The sequence below is a fragment of the Drosophila santomea genome, chromosome 2L, assembly GCF_016746245.2.
Source record: "Drosophila santomea strain STO CAGO 1482 chromosome 2L, Prin_Dsan_1.1, whole genome shotgun sequence".
Classification (NCBI taxonomy): domain Eukaryota; kingdom Metazoa; phylum Arthropoda; class Insecta; order Diptera; family Drosophilidae; genus Drosophila; species Drosophila santomea.
The window spans coordinates 2346568-2360541 of NC_053016.2; the positions used below are offsets into that span (position 1 = coordinate 2346568).

Below are 13974 nucleotides of genomic sequence, written 5' to 3' on the forward strand. Positions count from 1 at the left end.
TTTTGGCATGTGTGTTCTACATCCAGTGTGTGGGTGAATGCAGTTGTGAGTGTGCGTGTAAATATCCTTTTGAATTGTTTATATTGCTTGCAACCAAATCAGCACTTGTAGGGTTTCTTTTGATTGCCATTGATGCGCTTGTACTGAAAACTTTTCACTTTCTTATTTTTTATTTTGGGAATAAAAAGCAATGAAATAGATGGAAGGGAATAGGATCGAGGCGGAAACAAGAGAAGTAGCCTTTGGCAAATACAGTGAAAGGTCATTCAATTGCACTTCAATTGTGCGCACTTGTTTCAAACTTAAGTGCAAAGGGAAACTGAATCAGAAAGAAAGTAAGGGTTTTTTGAGTGCTGTACGGAAATATATAGAAATAATTGAACTAAATTCCTTTCTACCTCAGTAATTGATTAAAATTGCCTAAGTATTTGTCTAACTTGTTTCCCATAAAAAATATTTCAATTAAAATTCATGCATAAACCGCAATGTTGAAACAATTAGTCAAATAGGTTAAATTGCGGCTGGCAAAAAATAATTAAACCTCAAAACAATATCAATATCAGGCATAAATAAATTCCATCTGCAAAGAACTTTTGCCTTCATATTTCTCTAATTAAAATCAAACATGCCTGTGGGTGGCTTTTGACCTCCAGACAAGTCAGCTGGTAACTCGTATTCATGTCCTTTCATTCGACTTCGTTCCAGGATCCAACTGCGAGGAGAACGTCGACGAGTGCATGTCGAATCCCTGCCAGAACGGCGGTCTCTGCCGGGACAGAACCAATGGCTACATATGCACCTGCCAACCGGGTTACCTGGGCTCTCACTGCGAACTGGATGTCGCTGTCTGCGAGACAGGTGAGTGCGATTCGGGTTGATGAATGGCCAGAACTGGGTGAATGCGTCGGTGCTGTCACAGGTTGAGATTTATCTAGCAAAAACAGCAGGCATTCAACGGAATTTAGTAAAGATGGTACTTATAGCTCTCCCATTAATAAGCTATCCAATCTTTTCTTTACAACCAGAGAATCTAACCATAATTATTTACTTTGTTTAACCTATTTTTGAATGCTTTCTAGGAACTGGGGCTCGTTGCCAGCACGGTGGTGAGTGCATCGAGGGACCCGGGCTGGAGTTCACCTGCGACTGTCCGGCGGGCTGGCACGGTCGGATTTGCCAGGAGGAGATCAACGAGTGCGCCTCGTCGCCCTGCCAGAACGGAGGCGTCTGCGTGGACAAGCTGGCGGCCTATGCCTGCGCCTGTCCCATGGGTTATACGGGCATCAACTGCGAGGAGGAGATCCTTATCTGTGCCGACAATCCGTGTCAGAATAATGCCTTGTGTCTGATGGAGGAGGGTGTGCCCACGTGCTATTGTGTACCCGACTACCATGGCGAGAAGTGTGAGTACCAGTACGACGAGTGCCAATTGGGTCCGCGGTGCATGAATGGTGGTGTTTGCATCGACGGTGTGGATACCTTCTCCTGCTCGTGTCCACCTCTGTTGACCGGCATGCTCTGCGAGTGCCTGATGGTGGGCGAGGAGTCCCTGGACTGCAACTACACGGCACCGGCCACGCAAGCTCCGCCACGGAGAACCACCACCACATCCACAATGGCACCACCCACAGTGAAGCCCGTCACGCCGCCAGAGACAACGGTACCGCCACCCAGAGTTTCAGAAGAGGTGGAGATTATAGTAGTTACCACATCTGCTCCTACGGAAGTGGTCACCTCTGTGTTATCTCCGTCATCGTCTTCATCATCGGAGGAGGGCGTTTCCGTGGAGATAAAAACACCGACTGTGGCGCCCCCAGAAAGCGATAGTCACAGCATATCTGTGGAGCAAACTACGGCGGTTCCAGCACAACCCGCACCCGAATCCGAATCCGAATCTAAACAAGAACCAGAACCTAAACCGCAGCCCGAATCGGAGTCCGAATCGGAAACAGTGGAGGAAATAATACCGGGAACCACGGCGCGACCACCAGCAAGCAGGTCCTCCAGTTCTTCGGAGGAATCTCCCAGCATCTTTACCACCTTGCCTCCGTTACCAGGAAAGCCTCAAACTTCTGCGTCGGCGGAAAGTTCCGGAGAAGTGGTTACCTCCGAGGAGTACACCACTGTGCCGCACTTCGAAGTGAGTGGCAGCAAAAGTGAAAGTGGCAGTGAAGAGGTCACCACAGTGCGACCCACTGCTGCGCCCAGTATCACAATTTCGGTGGACATCGCGTCATCCGGCAGCAGCAGTAGTTCGGAATCAGTGGAGGTGGTCACCACACCAGTTCCCGTGTTTGTGCAGAGAGTAACTACGATCGAAACCAGCATCTCCATAGACTATGTCACACCCACTCCTTTGCCGGAAACCACCACCCGAGGAGTGGTGCCGGTGCCCAGGCCAACATTTGCGCCAGAGCCACCACTGGATGTGGTGGAAACGACTGCCTCGACGCACCACCTGTGGACAGAGGTGCCCACCACGGCGGCGCCCTTCTTCACGGAGTATCCGGCGGAAGTGCTGATCACCACACATCGAACGAGTGCCGGCAGATTCACCACAGTTCAACCACCGGCAGGGGTCACCACCACCTCACCCACTGAGGACTCATCCGTTGAGTTGGCCACTCCGCACACGCCCCAAATTGTGGTCACCATATTGGATTCCGATGAAGCCATACCGTCGCTGATCACAACCACTGGAGTACCGACCACGCACCATCACCACCACCATCATCCGCACCACGAAGCCGAGGGAACCACTCTGCAGCCACTCGAAGAAGACGAGCACCACCATCATCATCATCATGACGAGGTCACCACTCCACCACAGCCGGTGGAAATAACTACCGGACATCCGTTGCAAACAGAGGACCTGATTGGAGTGCAGGAACCTGGCGTGGTGACCACAGAGGGGCCTTTTGTTCCGGCCGAGACAACTGTGGTTCCTGTGGTGGTGCCCGCTACGATTGCACCACTCGGAACCCAAGCACCACCACCAGCCACGATAGCTCCTATTCCTCCAGCGACTACCGCTCCTCCACCTCCGCCTCCTTTTGTGGCTACAGAGCCACCAACACTGCCACCCACTCTACCCCCCGTTACCCTGCCTCCGGTGACCCTGCCACCGCCCACGATACCACCCACTCCTCCGTCCACACAATCCGCACAAACTTTACCGCCACCGACGTCTGGCATAAATGTTTACACCACTCCCGATGGACCGCCCACGGCCTCCCAAACGAAGCCATCCGTGGTCACTGAGAGCAGCGAGGAGGTGGAGGGCACCAATACGGTGTCCACCGGTGGGAGGGGATCCGGCGGAGTTCCCGAGGAGAAGGCAGGCGATGTCGATTGCATCAAGCTGGGCTGCTACAACGGCGGCACCTGCGTAACCACATCCGAAGGATCGCGGGTAAGTGGCAATTGAATAAGAACACTCTAAGAAAAGTTCCCTGAATGTTTGGAGCAACACAAGAATATATTGCAATAGGTTCGATCTATAGTATTGTAATATTATCCGTACCATTTTGGTATCTGAAAGATTTAAAGACGTAGTTTTCTCATCAATTTTTCATCAATTCGCTATTCTTATTAATATTTTTTGGAACTGTAGCCAGACTCAGTAGGTCAATCGATAGGCACCCCAGCTCTTTGGCACCTTTACTAAATCGAGTTGTTTGTTCGATGGCAAAAACAACCAGAACAACCAAAAACTAGGTAAAGCGAGGCATCCTACGGAGCGGATTGTGTGAGCAGTCAACTTCACAATTTTCAACTCCATTGAGTTGCTAATTGGCCGTGTTGGAGTTGAGCGCCTCCGGGTTCCGATTCCACCCATCGACCATTAATAAGTCATTAAATATGCCAGCCAGAGCTGCAATTGCCTAGGCAATAGGTAAATACATCCAGTAATTGGAAACGGACTAAACCAATGCCCTTAAGACCGCTAAAAAAGGTTACAAACTTTTCGTAGATATGTTCCTTCGAGTGTACACATTTGTATAGCAACCGAAAAGTTTCATTTCAAAGATTGCATCAGCGGTTTTTCCTTAGCAAATATAATACTATAATTACTTAACTACTTGAAAAGTACTTAGTTTATTAGTTCAGCAAAATATCTAAGCAACCAGCTACCACTCATCACTGGCTAAATTATAGCAACTCTGTCGCCGGCTTGCAAATGAGCAACACTGTAAATACAATTTACAGTCCGTGCAATCCGAGAAGCTTTAACCCTTTAATAGGATACACGGCAAACGAGGGCATTAGCATTACGAACTCAACGGCCACACCCACGGGCGATGCACTGGCGCCAACTAAATTTGCAAATTGACAACCTGAAAGGACCCCACAGCTGCCCACGTTCCGATGGAGATGCAGATACGGGTACTCAGATGTGCTCCACTTATACATAAATAATCACGTATTTGGTGGGTCAGGAGTAAGCAGATTGTACAAGCAGGCAGTACTTGTAAGCAGATTGTTGCTAGGCCAACGAGGAGTGAAATAATCGAAATACTTGCTGGAAATCCATGTGGAAATTATTCCAGTACAATTTACGTTAATACTTTCTAGCTATGGCTTAGAAAAAAGCTTTAAGAAGCTATGTATTCCATTCGAAAACTACCTTGGGACGCCTTTAGTTGCGCCTGTTATCTAATTCATTCAGCCAAAAATAGCCTAGATATTTCCCATCTCTCTATTCTCTTTTTATCTTTCATTTTTGCAGTCAGCTAGCTGTAAGTTTCCAGAAATGCCAATTTCTCTTCTAAATGAATACTTAAAAACCTTGGAAATAACAGAGGCATTAGAAAGAGGAAATTTCCAGGTATAAAGTCAGACAGCAAATAACAAAATGCCGAAGAAAATGTTCGCCAGGCGAAACCACAATAGCCCTTCCCAGTACTTCCAGTTAGTCCAACAGCCAACAATGGCAGGCCTATTCAACTATTTATGAAAATACTTGTGGTAATTTTAGCCCGCCCAAAAAAAAGCAGCAAGAAGCTCAAAATATAACCGAACTAGGGAGCAAATATCGAATTTTTGGGCAAACTGAAAGCCATTAGATGTAACTAGCACACATGTTCATTTGCCAGGGAGGCACGAAACAAATTTCAAATGCCTGCAAATAAGCGGAAAATTGTTCTCAAATGATTTCATGATAGTGCCATAGCTCTTGTTGTTGAACTTTCGGCTGCAAACTGAGTTTCCTGCCAACTGTGCAACCAATAAGTCAGAAGAATTAACACAGTTTCAACAGATACTTTTTAAAGCAATAAAATCAGTTGAAAATGGTTTGGGCCATTAAGTATTAACATGGCCAACAAATTCTCACCAATGTCCATCTGGTGGTCACCCTCTGCCTTTATCAATTTAGTATTCATCCCTTTTGAAGGTCAAAGTATCTCAACACACCGCAAACACTATATACACAACCATTAATATGTCAACATGGACTCCCTGTTGGCCAAATTAGTAGCACCACGTGCAATTTTAGTTTTTTACGACCAAAACGTGGGGCCAATATGATCTGACTTGCTTGAATATATGAGCTGCAAATAGAGTTTAAGAGGGTGGATAACTTTCTATCCAATGGAGTGCATGTTTTTAAACCCCCATTAGTATACCGTGTAATTAAATGACTAAATAGTTTCAGATAAAGGAATAACATGCTTAGTTTCGAGCAACTAATTTATTCTTCAGACCCAGTTAATGAGTTGGCAAAGCCAGCTGGCAATTTATTTACAAACTTTACTTGCTGCACACGTAGATCTCCAAAGTGTACCTATGAAACACAGCAACGCACACACAAAAACGCGGAAATGCGGAGGAAGCAGGAAAAGTACAAGGGATGAAAAGCCGCCGCATGTGGCCAACAAGCTAACAAGAAAAAATTAAATTTTCATTATAAATTTAGCGCTTGAGTGAGTGACACTCCACCGCAGGATGAATTTGTTGTTGTGCGACACACGCACACACCCACACTCTACACACACAGTCACTCACACTAATGCAGCCCAAAAAACTAAGGCAAAGAGGGAAAAGGTGTGAGGGGATATTATTTCACAGAGCATATGCCACTTTATTGTTGCCAAGTAATTTAACTAACTGAGCAAACACTCACTGCATTCACACACACGCACTCACTCTTCGCTTTCAGATTCACCATTCTAATGCACTTAAAAAAGAAACCGGTAGGAAGGTGTGTGCAAATTTTAAATTTAATATATGCTATTGCATACTTTCAGACATCTTTATAAGTGATCTGAAAATCCCTCCGAAATATTTTGAATTCAAGGACTCTGGCGAACTTTTGCTCAGTGCTCGTTGATTTGCCATCTCTTTCCATTTCGCCTTTTGCATTCGTATAAAGAGACAAAAAACAGACTGGCAGAGCGACAGACATACACTTACATATGTCAGCTGTCATATGGGTTAGGCGGGTGTGGGAAATGCGAGGGGAAAGTGTGTGAAAAAGGGGGGCGTGGCATGGGCGAAGTGCAGGCAAAGTGGCACTCGCACTCGGCGAAAGTCACTCGTAAAGTGGCATTAAGCACATTTCAAGTGCTACCCCGCCGAGTTTTTGGTTTTGAAAAATGTTTGCCTGGCTTCTGAGCACCACCACGCCCCGCCCACGCTCCCGCTCCCTCCATTTTCCACTCCCTCGCCCAATTTTCCCGAGGCTCAGTGTGTCTACTGTCTGCATTGCGTTGCTTTTGCCACCGCCAATGCCACTAATGAAAACTTTGTTGAGCCCTTTTAGGCTCCTCCATCACCGCCACATGTCTCCCTGACTTAATGCATCCTCCACAGACTCGTTTCCCATTTCCCAGCCAGCTTTTCCTCCAGCCCGCTTTTCCCACCCCCTCCATCGTCCTCCTCGAGAAGTGCACTTCTGTCATTCAGGCCATTCCAGGCATTTTCCCGTTGACATTTCCATCGGCGTGTTACAATTAATTTTCTCTGGCCAACGCAATGAAACGCAAATGGGAAAAGGACCATTTCCCAAGGATCTCGGAAAATCTGCGGATGTAATTGCACTGCTGGCATTCAGGGCTCTTAATTATTTAGTGGGAAACCAACATAATTCACCAACAAATTGTTTCAGAAACTACTTTAAAATAGTTATATTTATAATTTGAATAAATAAAAGTAAAATTTAGGTTTAGGTCATATAATTATAGCAAAGTAAACTCATTAAAGTTTTATTCACTGACTTTCGCTACTCTTTAAACAAAAATGAAAAATGGCATAAGTAAAACATTAAAATCCTCTTAAAATCTTTAAATTTAAGAGCCATGCAATATTCATATTTGCCCTCGTTAGAGAAGACTCATTTCCGTTTTCACTCCAACCACACGTATTTGAATCTTAAATCTGCCACATGTTTTCCCCTGGCTCATTTCGCTACATATTATTTCATTTCTTGCTGGCCAACATTCATTATGCGCCAGCCAGCCAGCCAAATGCCGCAAGGTCAAAAGCTTTAATTAAAATGTTTCCTGTTGGCAGGGCACATGCGAGTGAAGGCAAACAAAAAAAGAGGGAGAGCAAACAGAGTCGGCTAAAATGTGCGAAAACTAAATTCAGGCCAGTAGGTCCCCCTCGATACTGAGCACCACCCACAATACCCACTTTTTTCTACCCAAAAACCCACCCAAGCACAGCCTCATTTGTCTAACAAGAGAGGCACTAACGCGAAGTTGGGCAAACAAAAACAAAGTTCGCGAATAAACTGCCAGCAAACACTTCAAATAATTGTTATGAAGGCTGCCTGCGCCTTTGTAGAAAAGCAAACTTTTTAATATATCTTTTCAAGGTCAAAATTCGCTGAAAAGTATGCTACGAAATGCTGATATGAACTGGCATCCTGGCCTCAAAGCGAATTTGCACTCGGTGTGTGATGGAAAACATCATCCCAGCAGGAGGTGATTTTAATGTTTTTCCACCGACAAACGAATCGTGAGAATAAAAAGAGGAACAGCGGAAATTCGTTGCCGAGCAGAAAGAAATGGTGGTAAAAAAACATCTGAGCCATTGTAAGCTCCAGCATTTAACAATGTTCTGGGATTTGGTATTTCCGCTGAGCAGCAGGGAGGTTGCAAAAGGGTTTTCGCCTGTTTAAGCCTGGATATTGTCCTTACAGATTGAAAGATAAACCGGCGCTTCATAAACGCAGAGCAGGCGGTATAAATATATAGCTTATTCTGGTTTTATTAACTATAAAGTACCCACAAAGCATATAAAGAACTTTAAGCGTGTAAATGACAGTAATTTCGATTTCACTACCTGTCTATGCATATCAAATAATTACCAACTATGGTAAGCCACCAATTTATGGTTTTCAACGGTAATTTAAGATTAATTTAGCCTTTGTTGTCGAACATTTTTGTAGGGCGCAGGTGTACGCAACTTCTTCAGACAGCTTCCTACTATAATACCAAACCATATGGACGACTTCCCATTAAGAGGTTGTCATTTCACCGCCCCCACCAAAGGCATTGTCCAACGTGACTGTTGCGCTGCCTTTCCACTTTCCCCCCGATTTTCCTCCCGCCACTTAATTTGCTCAATTTGCGGGGCGGCGTGGAAAAATCGGGGAAAACTTTCGGTGGCTCCTTTTGGTTTGCCCCTTTTCCCTGACTCCTGTTTTTCTTGGCCCGCTTGTTGCAGTTTTCTGGTGGCACTTGCAGTCGTCCCTTGGTGCGGCATAAATTATGAAAGCCAGAACAATGGACCAGTCGAAAGGCAAGACGACGGCAAAGTCCATGCCGCGCAGAGGCAAAAAGTTAATTCATATTACTTTTCAATTTATTGGCATTTTTGGAACGTGCTTTCCTTATTGAAAAGCGACCAGAAGTCGTCGCCTTTCCGAAGTAGTGTGGATCGAAATTAAATTAAAATTGTTCAACTTTCTTTACGCGTTTAGGTGGTACTTTCCCATAAGTTGTAGTGCAAAGTATTTTGTAGCTACTCGAAAGTATGTGCGTTGTGTAAGAGAAATTCTTGGGTAGCTATTAAAGTAACGATTTTTAATGAGTTGCTATCACGATAAAAAAAAAGGTGCATAGAGTGAGCAATAAATATACTTATAATTTGTACTATTTCTTTCAGTGTGTCTGTCGCTTTGACCGTCAGGGCCCGCTTTGCGAGCTGCCCATTATCATCCGGAATGCCGCGTTCTCCGGCGACTCCTATGTGTCGCACCGCATCTACAAGGACATCGGGGGCCACGAGTCCTTGGACGCCGTCCTGCCGATGCACATCCAGCTGAAGGTACGCACGCGGGCCACCAACGGGCTGATCATGTTGGCGGCGGCACAGGGCACCAAGGGTGGCCACTACATGGCCCTCTTCCTGCAGAAGGGACTCATGCAGTTCCAGTTCTCCTGCGGACTGCAGACGATGCTGCTGAGTGAACTGGAAACGCCGGTGAACACCGGCCACGAAATCACCATTCGCGCTGAGTAAGTGAGAAGTGTCGACTGCGGAATGCAATTACGCATGTGCCTGCACTGAGCGAAAATCGGAGAACTCTTCGGTGTCTATGGTATATCCCTTTTCCTTGAGGTTTTGAATGAACTTTGAGCTCAGTCAGTACCAACCTAAATGAATGTTATATTTTCGACTAATTGTAAGGTTTAACACTCCAACTGCTAAGCATTTTGCTCAGTGCAGTTACGAAGGCGTGTAAGTGCGGGTCGCGACCCCAACTTTGCGGATGATTGAGGGGGGGGCGGGGACGACGACTAGCGGCATGTTAATTAACTTTTTAAGCTGCGCACGCGGCAAGGTGGAGGTCAGCATATGGGTCAGTGTCAGGGAGCAGGCGGTCGGTTGGGTCAGGACATTGGCCATTGGCTCCGTTCGTCCGCTGTGGCCACAAATTATAATGCTTCAAGTGTAGAATAAATTGCACTTTTTTTTAGCTCCTCTTCTGTGCTCCAACCCTCCACTTCCCGCTCCACTTCCTCCGCCCATCGTCCCATTTCCGCTCGGCCATTTGCTCGAACATTAAATCCTGCGGGGCTTCCACTTCTGCCATCCATGCGTAATTAGTTGGAGATTTTTTCTGACTGGCTCTTCTTTTATTTTTCCGCGGTTGAAAAATTTAATTTACCGCATTTGCTAACGGGACGAGCGGGCGGACTCGTGCGTAATTAATCGTTTAACTAACATTTCCTGGCCAAATGCGAGAAAAAAGGCAGCGGACTTGAAAGTTATTCAAATGTTTCCACTATCGCAGCGCATTACATTTGCAGTGGGAAATAAAGTTTTAATGAATTTTGGCTTGCATCGGATGTACCATAACATAGAGCATTGTGTGCTCAAAAAGCTTAGCCAAAATAGTTTTTTAACAGTTTTTCTGATTGCCAGGCAACAATTCTATTCTAGATTATTAACAAATTAGAACGCCCAGTGAAGCCACTTATAAATCAATCCTTGCTTTCGACCTGTTGACTTTCTGGTCATCAAAAGCTGCTGGAATATTCAAATGGGCGACACTTAAAGTGGGCATAATCACTCAATTGTCCATCAGGAAAATGGGTTGTTTACAATTCAGCTGTGCGCAATTACTTAAAAATTGCCATCAAATTGATGGGTTAAACGCATATGGAAAATCACCATCTAATCGTTTTTGGTAAATACAACTTGCCGAAGGACAACGTCAAATCTGGGAATACGCAACTCCCGGAGCGAATCAAGGATAGAGGAATCGCTGGCATAAACAGGACATTAAGGAATAAATATATAACCGAAAGTAGGACAACGAGTGAGCGAGAATGCTGCCCATATAAATAATTCACCAGAGGGGGACAAAAAGCGAAAGTGGGGGGACACTTTCACATTTTACGACTATCGAATCGACCACAAATTTACTTTTTAGCACTTGGTCCCTGCTCCGGGCGATCCGATGTCCGATGTTAAGGGCCCTATCGTCCCATATATAGGTGCACAGAAAGAAAAATGTCCCTTAATGTTTCAGAAAATAATATAAATATTTAACTTCAAAAGAAAGTAATTCGTATTATAACAGAAATCAGGCTATAATTGTCTCAAGTGATTTCATGCCTTTGGGAATGCATGTAAAGTAGGAAACTCTTTGTGCTAATTTTTTCCAGTGCTGCTATATTATATTACTTTCGTTGCCTCGCTTTCTGGGTTGTTGTTTTTGTGTTTTGGCCTGGCGAGTGGATTTACGAGCAACAAATTTATGTTCGTTGCCTATTTTTATTTGGCTTGCGTGCTTAATCGCCCGAGCAGAAGGAACAAAAAGGACCTTTTCGCCCCAGGGCAGCTCGATGACGATGATGACGATGTCGGGCCTTCGATGAACTATAGTTTCCCTTTGGGTAATTCCACCCAGTGGGCAGTGAGCTACACTCTCTAATGAGCCTAATGCCCGGCACAATTGACATTTTACTTAAGGACTCACATCGAACTGGTGTTGCGCACAATTAGTGTAATTAGAAAGCAATAATACTTAGCGTTAGTCGAGCCTAATTGCGGCCACATTTCTTTCCGCTTTCGACGCGGAATTTCGTTTTAAGTATTGCGAATTTGCCTAAAACAATTGCCGACTTAAGTTTATTAATTAGGATGGCTGGAATGGATTTCCTTCGCAGCTTCCGCAGCGAAGAACTTTTCAATAGCATTCAATTGGCCGTGTCAATAAATTATATTCAAGGATTTTCCACCCACTCACACCCGCGAAAAAATTAGCTTCCTTTCAATGTAAACAATGCTGATTTAATTTGTTGTTCACTCAAGTGCAGCTAATTGAACTTTAAACAGCATTGAAAGGAAGTTTGGATTTTTGGTTTTGCCTCGTTAATGAAACTATAAATTGTAGAAAGCGGTAATTAATTGGAAAGTATTAAACTAATGGGCTTCGCAACTTCTATTGGATGAAATATGGGTGCTTTAACCTTGTAAAAGGCAGCATTTGCTTCGGAACTTAATTTAACGAGGACAAAGAAGTTTTTGAAGTAAATGTCAACAAAAATGCTTGTTAAAGGATACAAAAGGAAAATCACAGTCAAATATATTTTTACACATGTTGTAAAAACTAAATGCAATCGGGAAAAACTTTTTCCATCTGGCCAGCATATGGGAAACTTTTTACAGCTTTATCCAGCCACCATAAAATAACAATAAAACATGTGTCCTTCTGCAGGCATTTACTGCACTGGCTTTCTGGCATTAAAATATCTACATTCAAATGCAATAAACGCGAAGATATGAATCCCAGTTCGTCCATCGGCAAACAGACATCCCAATCCCCAAGCCCAGAAAAAAGGGAAACTCCTCCGACAAGGAATAAAATCAGAAATACTGCGGATGAGGCCTCAGAACAAAGCTCATTCAAATAAAAGCAGGTGACATTCGACCAAGCGGGCCAATAAAAACTGGCGGCCCTCTTCGCAGAGGGTCGAAAAACCCCCCTAGTAACCCCATCAGATCCCTTGCCCCCATCACATCAAAGGACCTGTAAAAAAATGCCATACCATCGCAGGGCAGGCGAAACAAAAATTTGACAGTCGATTGACATTACGGGCAATTGCTGGGCGGGCAGAAAAGAACATGGTCATGAAACAGTGGGTTGGGTTAGGGATTAATATTAATTAAAATAATTATTTTAAATACCAATTCCAGCTGGTGGGATAACAATAATAGTGATCCTGATTTTATAAATATGTTGGTAAAATATTTAACCAAGATTTTAGCAACCTTCTTCCGACAAAAATCAAACCACTGTAAATGAATATTTCGGTGTTCTGGAAAAGTTGCCTACGCTGAAAGGTCAACTGGCAAAAGGTAGTCCAGGATAACAGATTGCTGGCAGGACCCTTTTTTCTGTGGATGAGGGAACTTGCCGGGCAGGACGGTGGATTGTGGTGTCATAAATATTTTCACGCATCGGCATGTTCGGAATTTTCTCTTAAAAGTCGTCCCAAAAGCCAGGAATGCAGGGCGTCTCACTCCCTCACTCTCGCCCCAAAGGGAAAGTGCGGGGTATTAAATATTTGATGCACTACAGCACCATACACCATACAGTGCAAATAGATTGAAAAGTGAAAGGCAGAAGCCAAAAAAAGGTAAAAGGTAGAAGCGCTAAAGGAATGCCTCGAATGTCCCTTTTGCAGATTGGACTTCAGCCGGAATTACACACACTGCAACGCCTCGCTGCTGGTGAACGACACGCTGGCCATGTCCGGGGATCAGCCCACCTGGCTGAAGCTCCTGCCGCCGCGCCTCCACACCCCGGAGGCCATCCTCAACACCTGGCTGCACCTGGGCGGAGCGCCCCAGGCGCCGATTGGCCTGATTATCGAACTGCCACCGGCCCAAAGTGGCACCGGCTTCACTGGCTGCCTCCATACGCTGCGCATCAACGGACAGGCTCGCGAGATTTTCGGGTGAGTTTATATTGCACTAAGCTCTTTACTAAGCTTTAAACACAATAAATCTATATAGATTACTTAATATACCTTATTACTTTAGCTTAGTTAATACTGAGTTAGATTTTATTTAAGTACAATAGAGTATATTTCTCCCAGTGCCCGAAAGTCGCACACCCATTCCCCATTTGTTCCTTGATCGCTGGACCACGGCTAATGAAAAGCTCCCAGAAAGTTACGACTTCTTTTGGGCGGATTTGGGGGTTTGTGACAGGCATATATCTCCGGCGGGATCAACTCTTAAATGTTAATGCCGCTTACACTCTTCCGGCGAAAGAAAGGCAACCAAAGGCAAGAAAGGGCGGGAATAAAATGGAAGCATCAAAATGCCGCCACACAAAGTTGCAGGTGGCGAAAGCCCGGGAGGAGTTGCAGTTATGGCCGGATTATACGGCCACCGGGCGTTAAAAAGTTTTTTCCTTCTCGCTACACGAAAAAATTAACTCTGCTTACGTGTGGAGATAAACGTGGAAATGGGCAAAGGTGGCACATATGGAATATATGGCTAATA

At 44.9% G+C, this 13974-nt stretch overlaps 2 protein-coding genes across 4 annotated transcripts in view; one reads left to right on the forward strand and one right to left on the reverse strand.

The window, feature by feature from the left end:
- LOC120450134 (MKRN2 opposite strand protein) overlaps positions 1-13974 on the reverse strand; it is a 49650-nt gene that overhangs the window by 29634 nt on the left and 6042 nt on the right. The window lies entirely within an intron of this gene.
- The window catches only part of LOC120450099 (protein eyes shut), a 37005-nt gene that overhangs the window by 14466 nt on the left and 8565 nt on the right, over positions 1-13974 (forward strand). For both annotated transcript variants that reach the window (XM_039632896.2, XM_039632904.2), the window contains exons 3-6: positions 706-858; positions 1080-3412; positions 9115-9467; positions 13149-13421. In XM_039632896.2, coding sequence (XP_039488830.1) covers positions 706-858; positions 1080-3412; positions 9115-9467; positions 13149-13421 — 3112 coding nt within the window. The remainder of the gene's footprint in view (positions 1-705; positions 859-1079; positions 3413-9114; positions 9468-13148; positions 13422-13974) is intronic.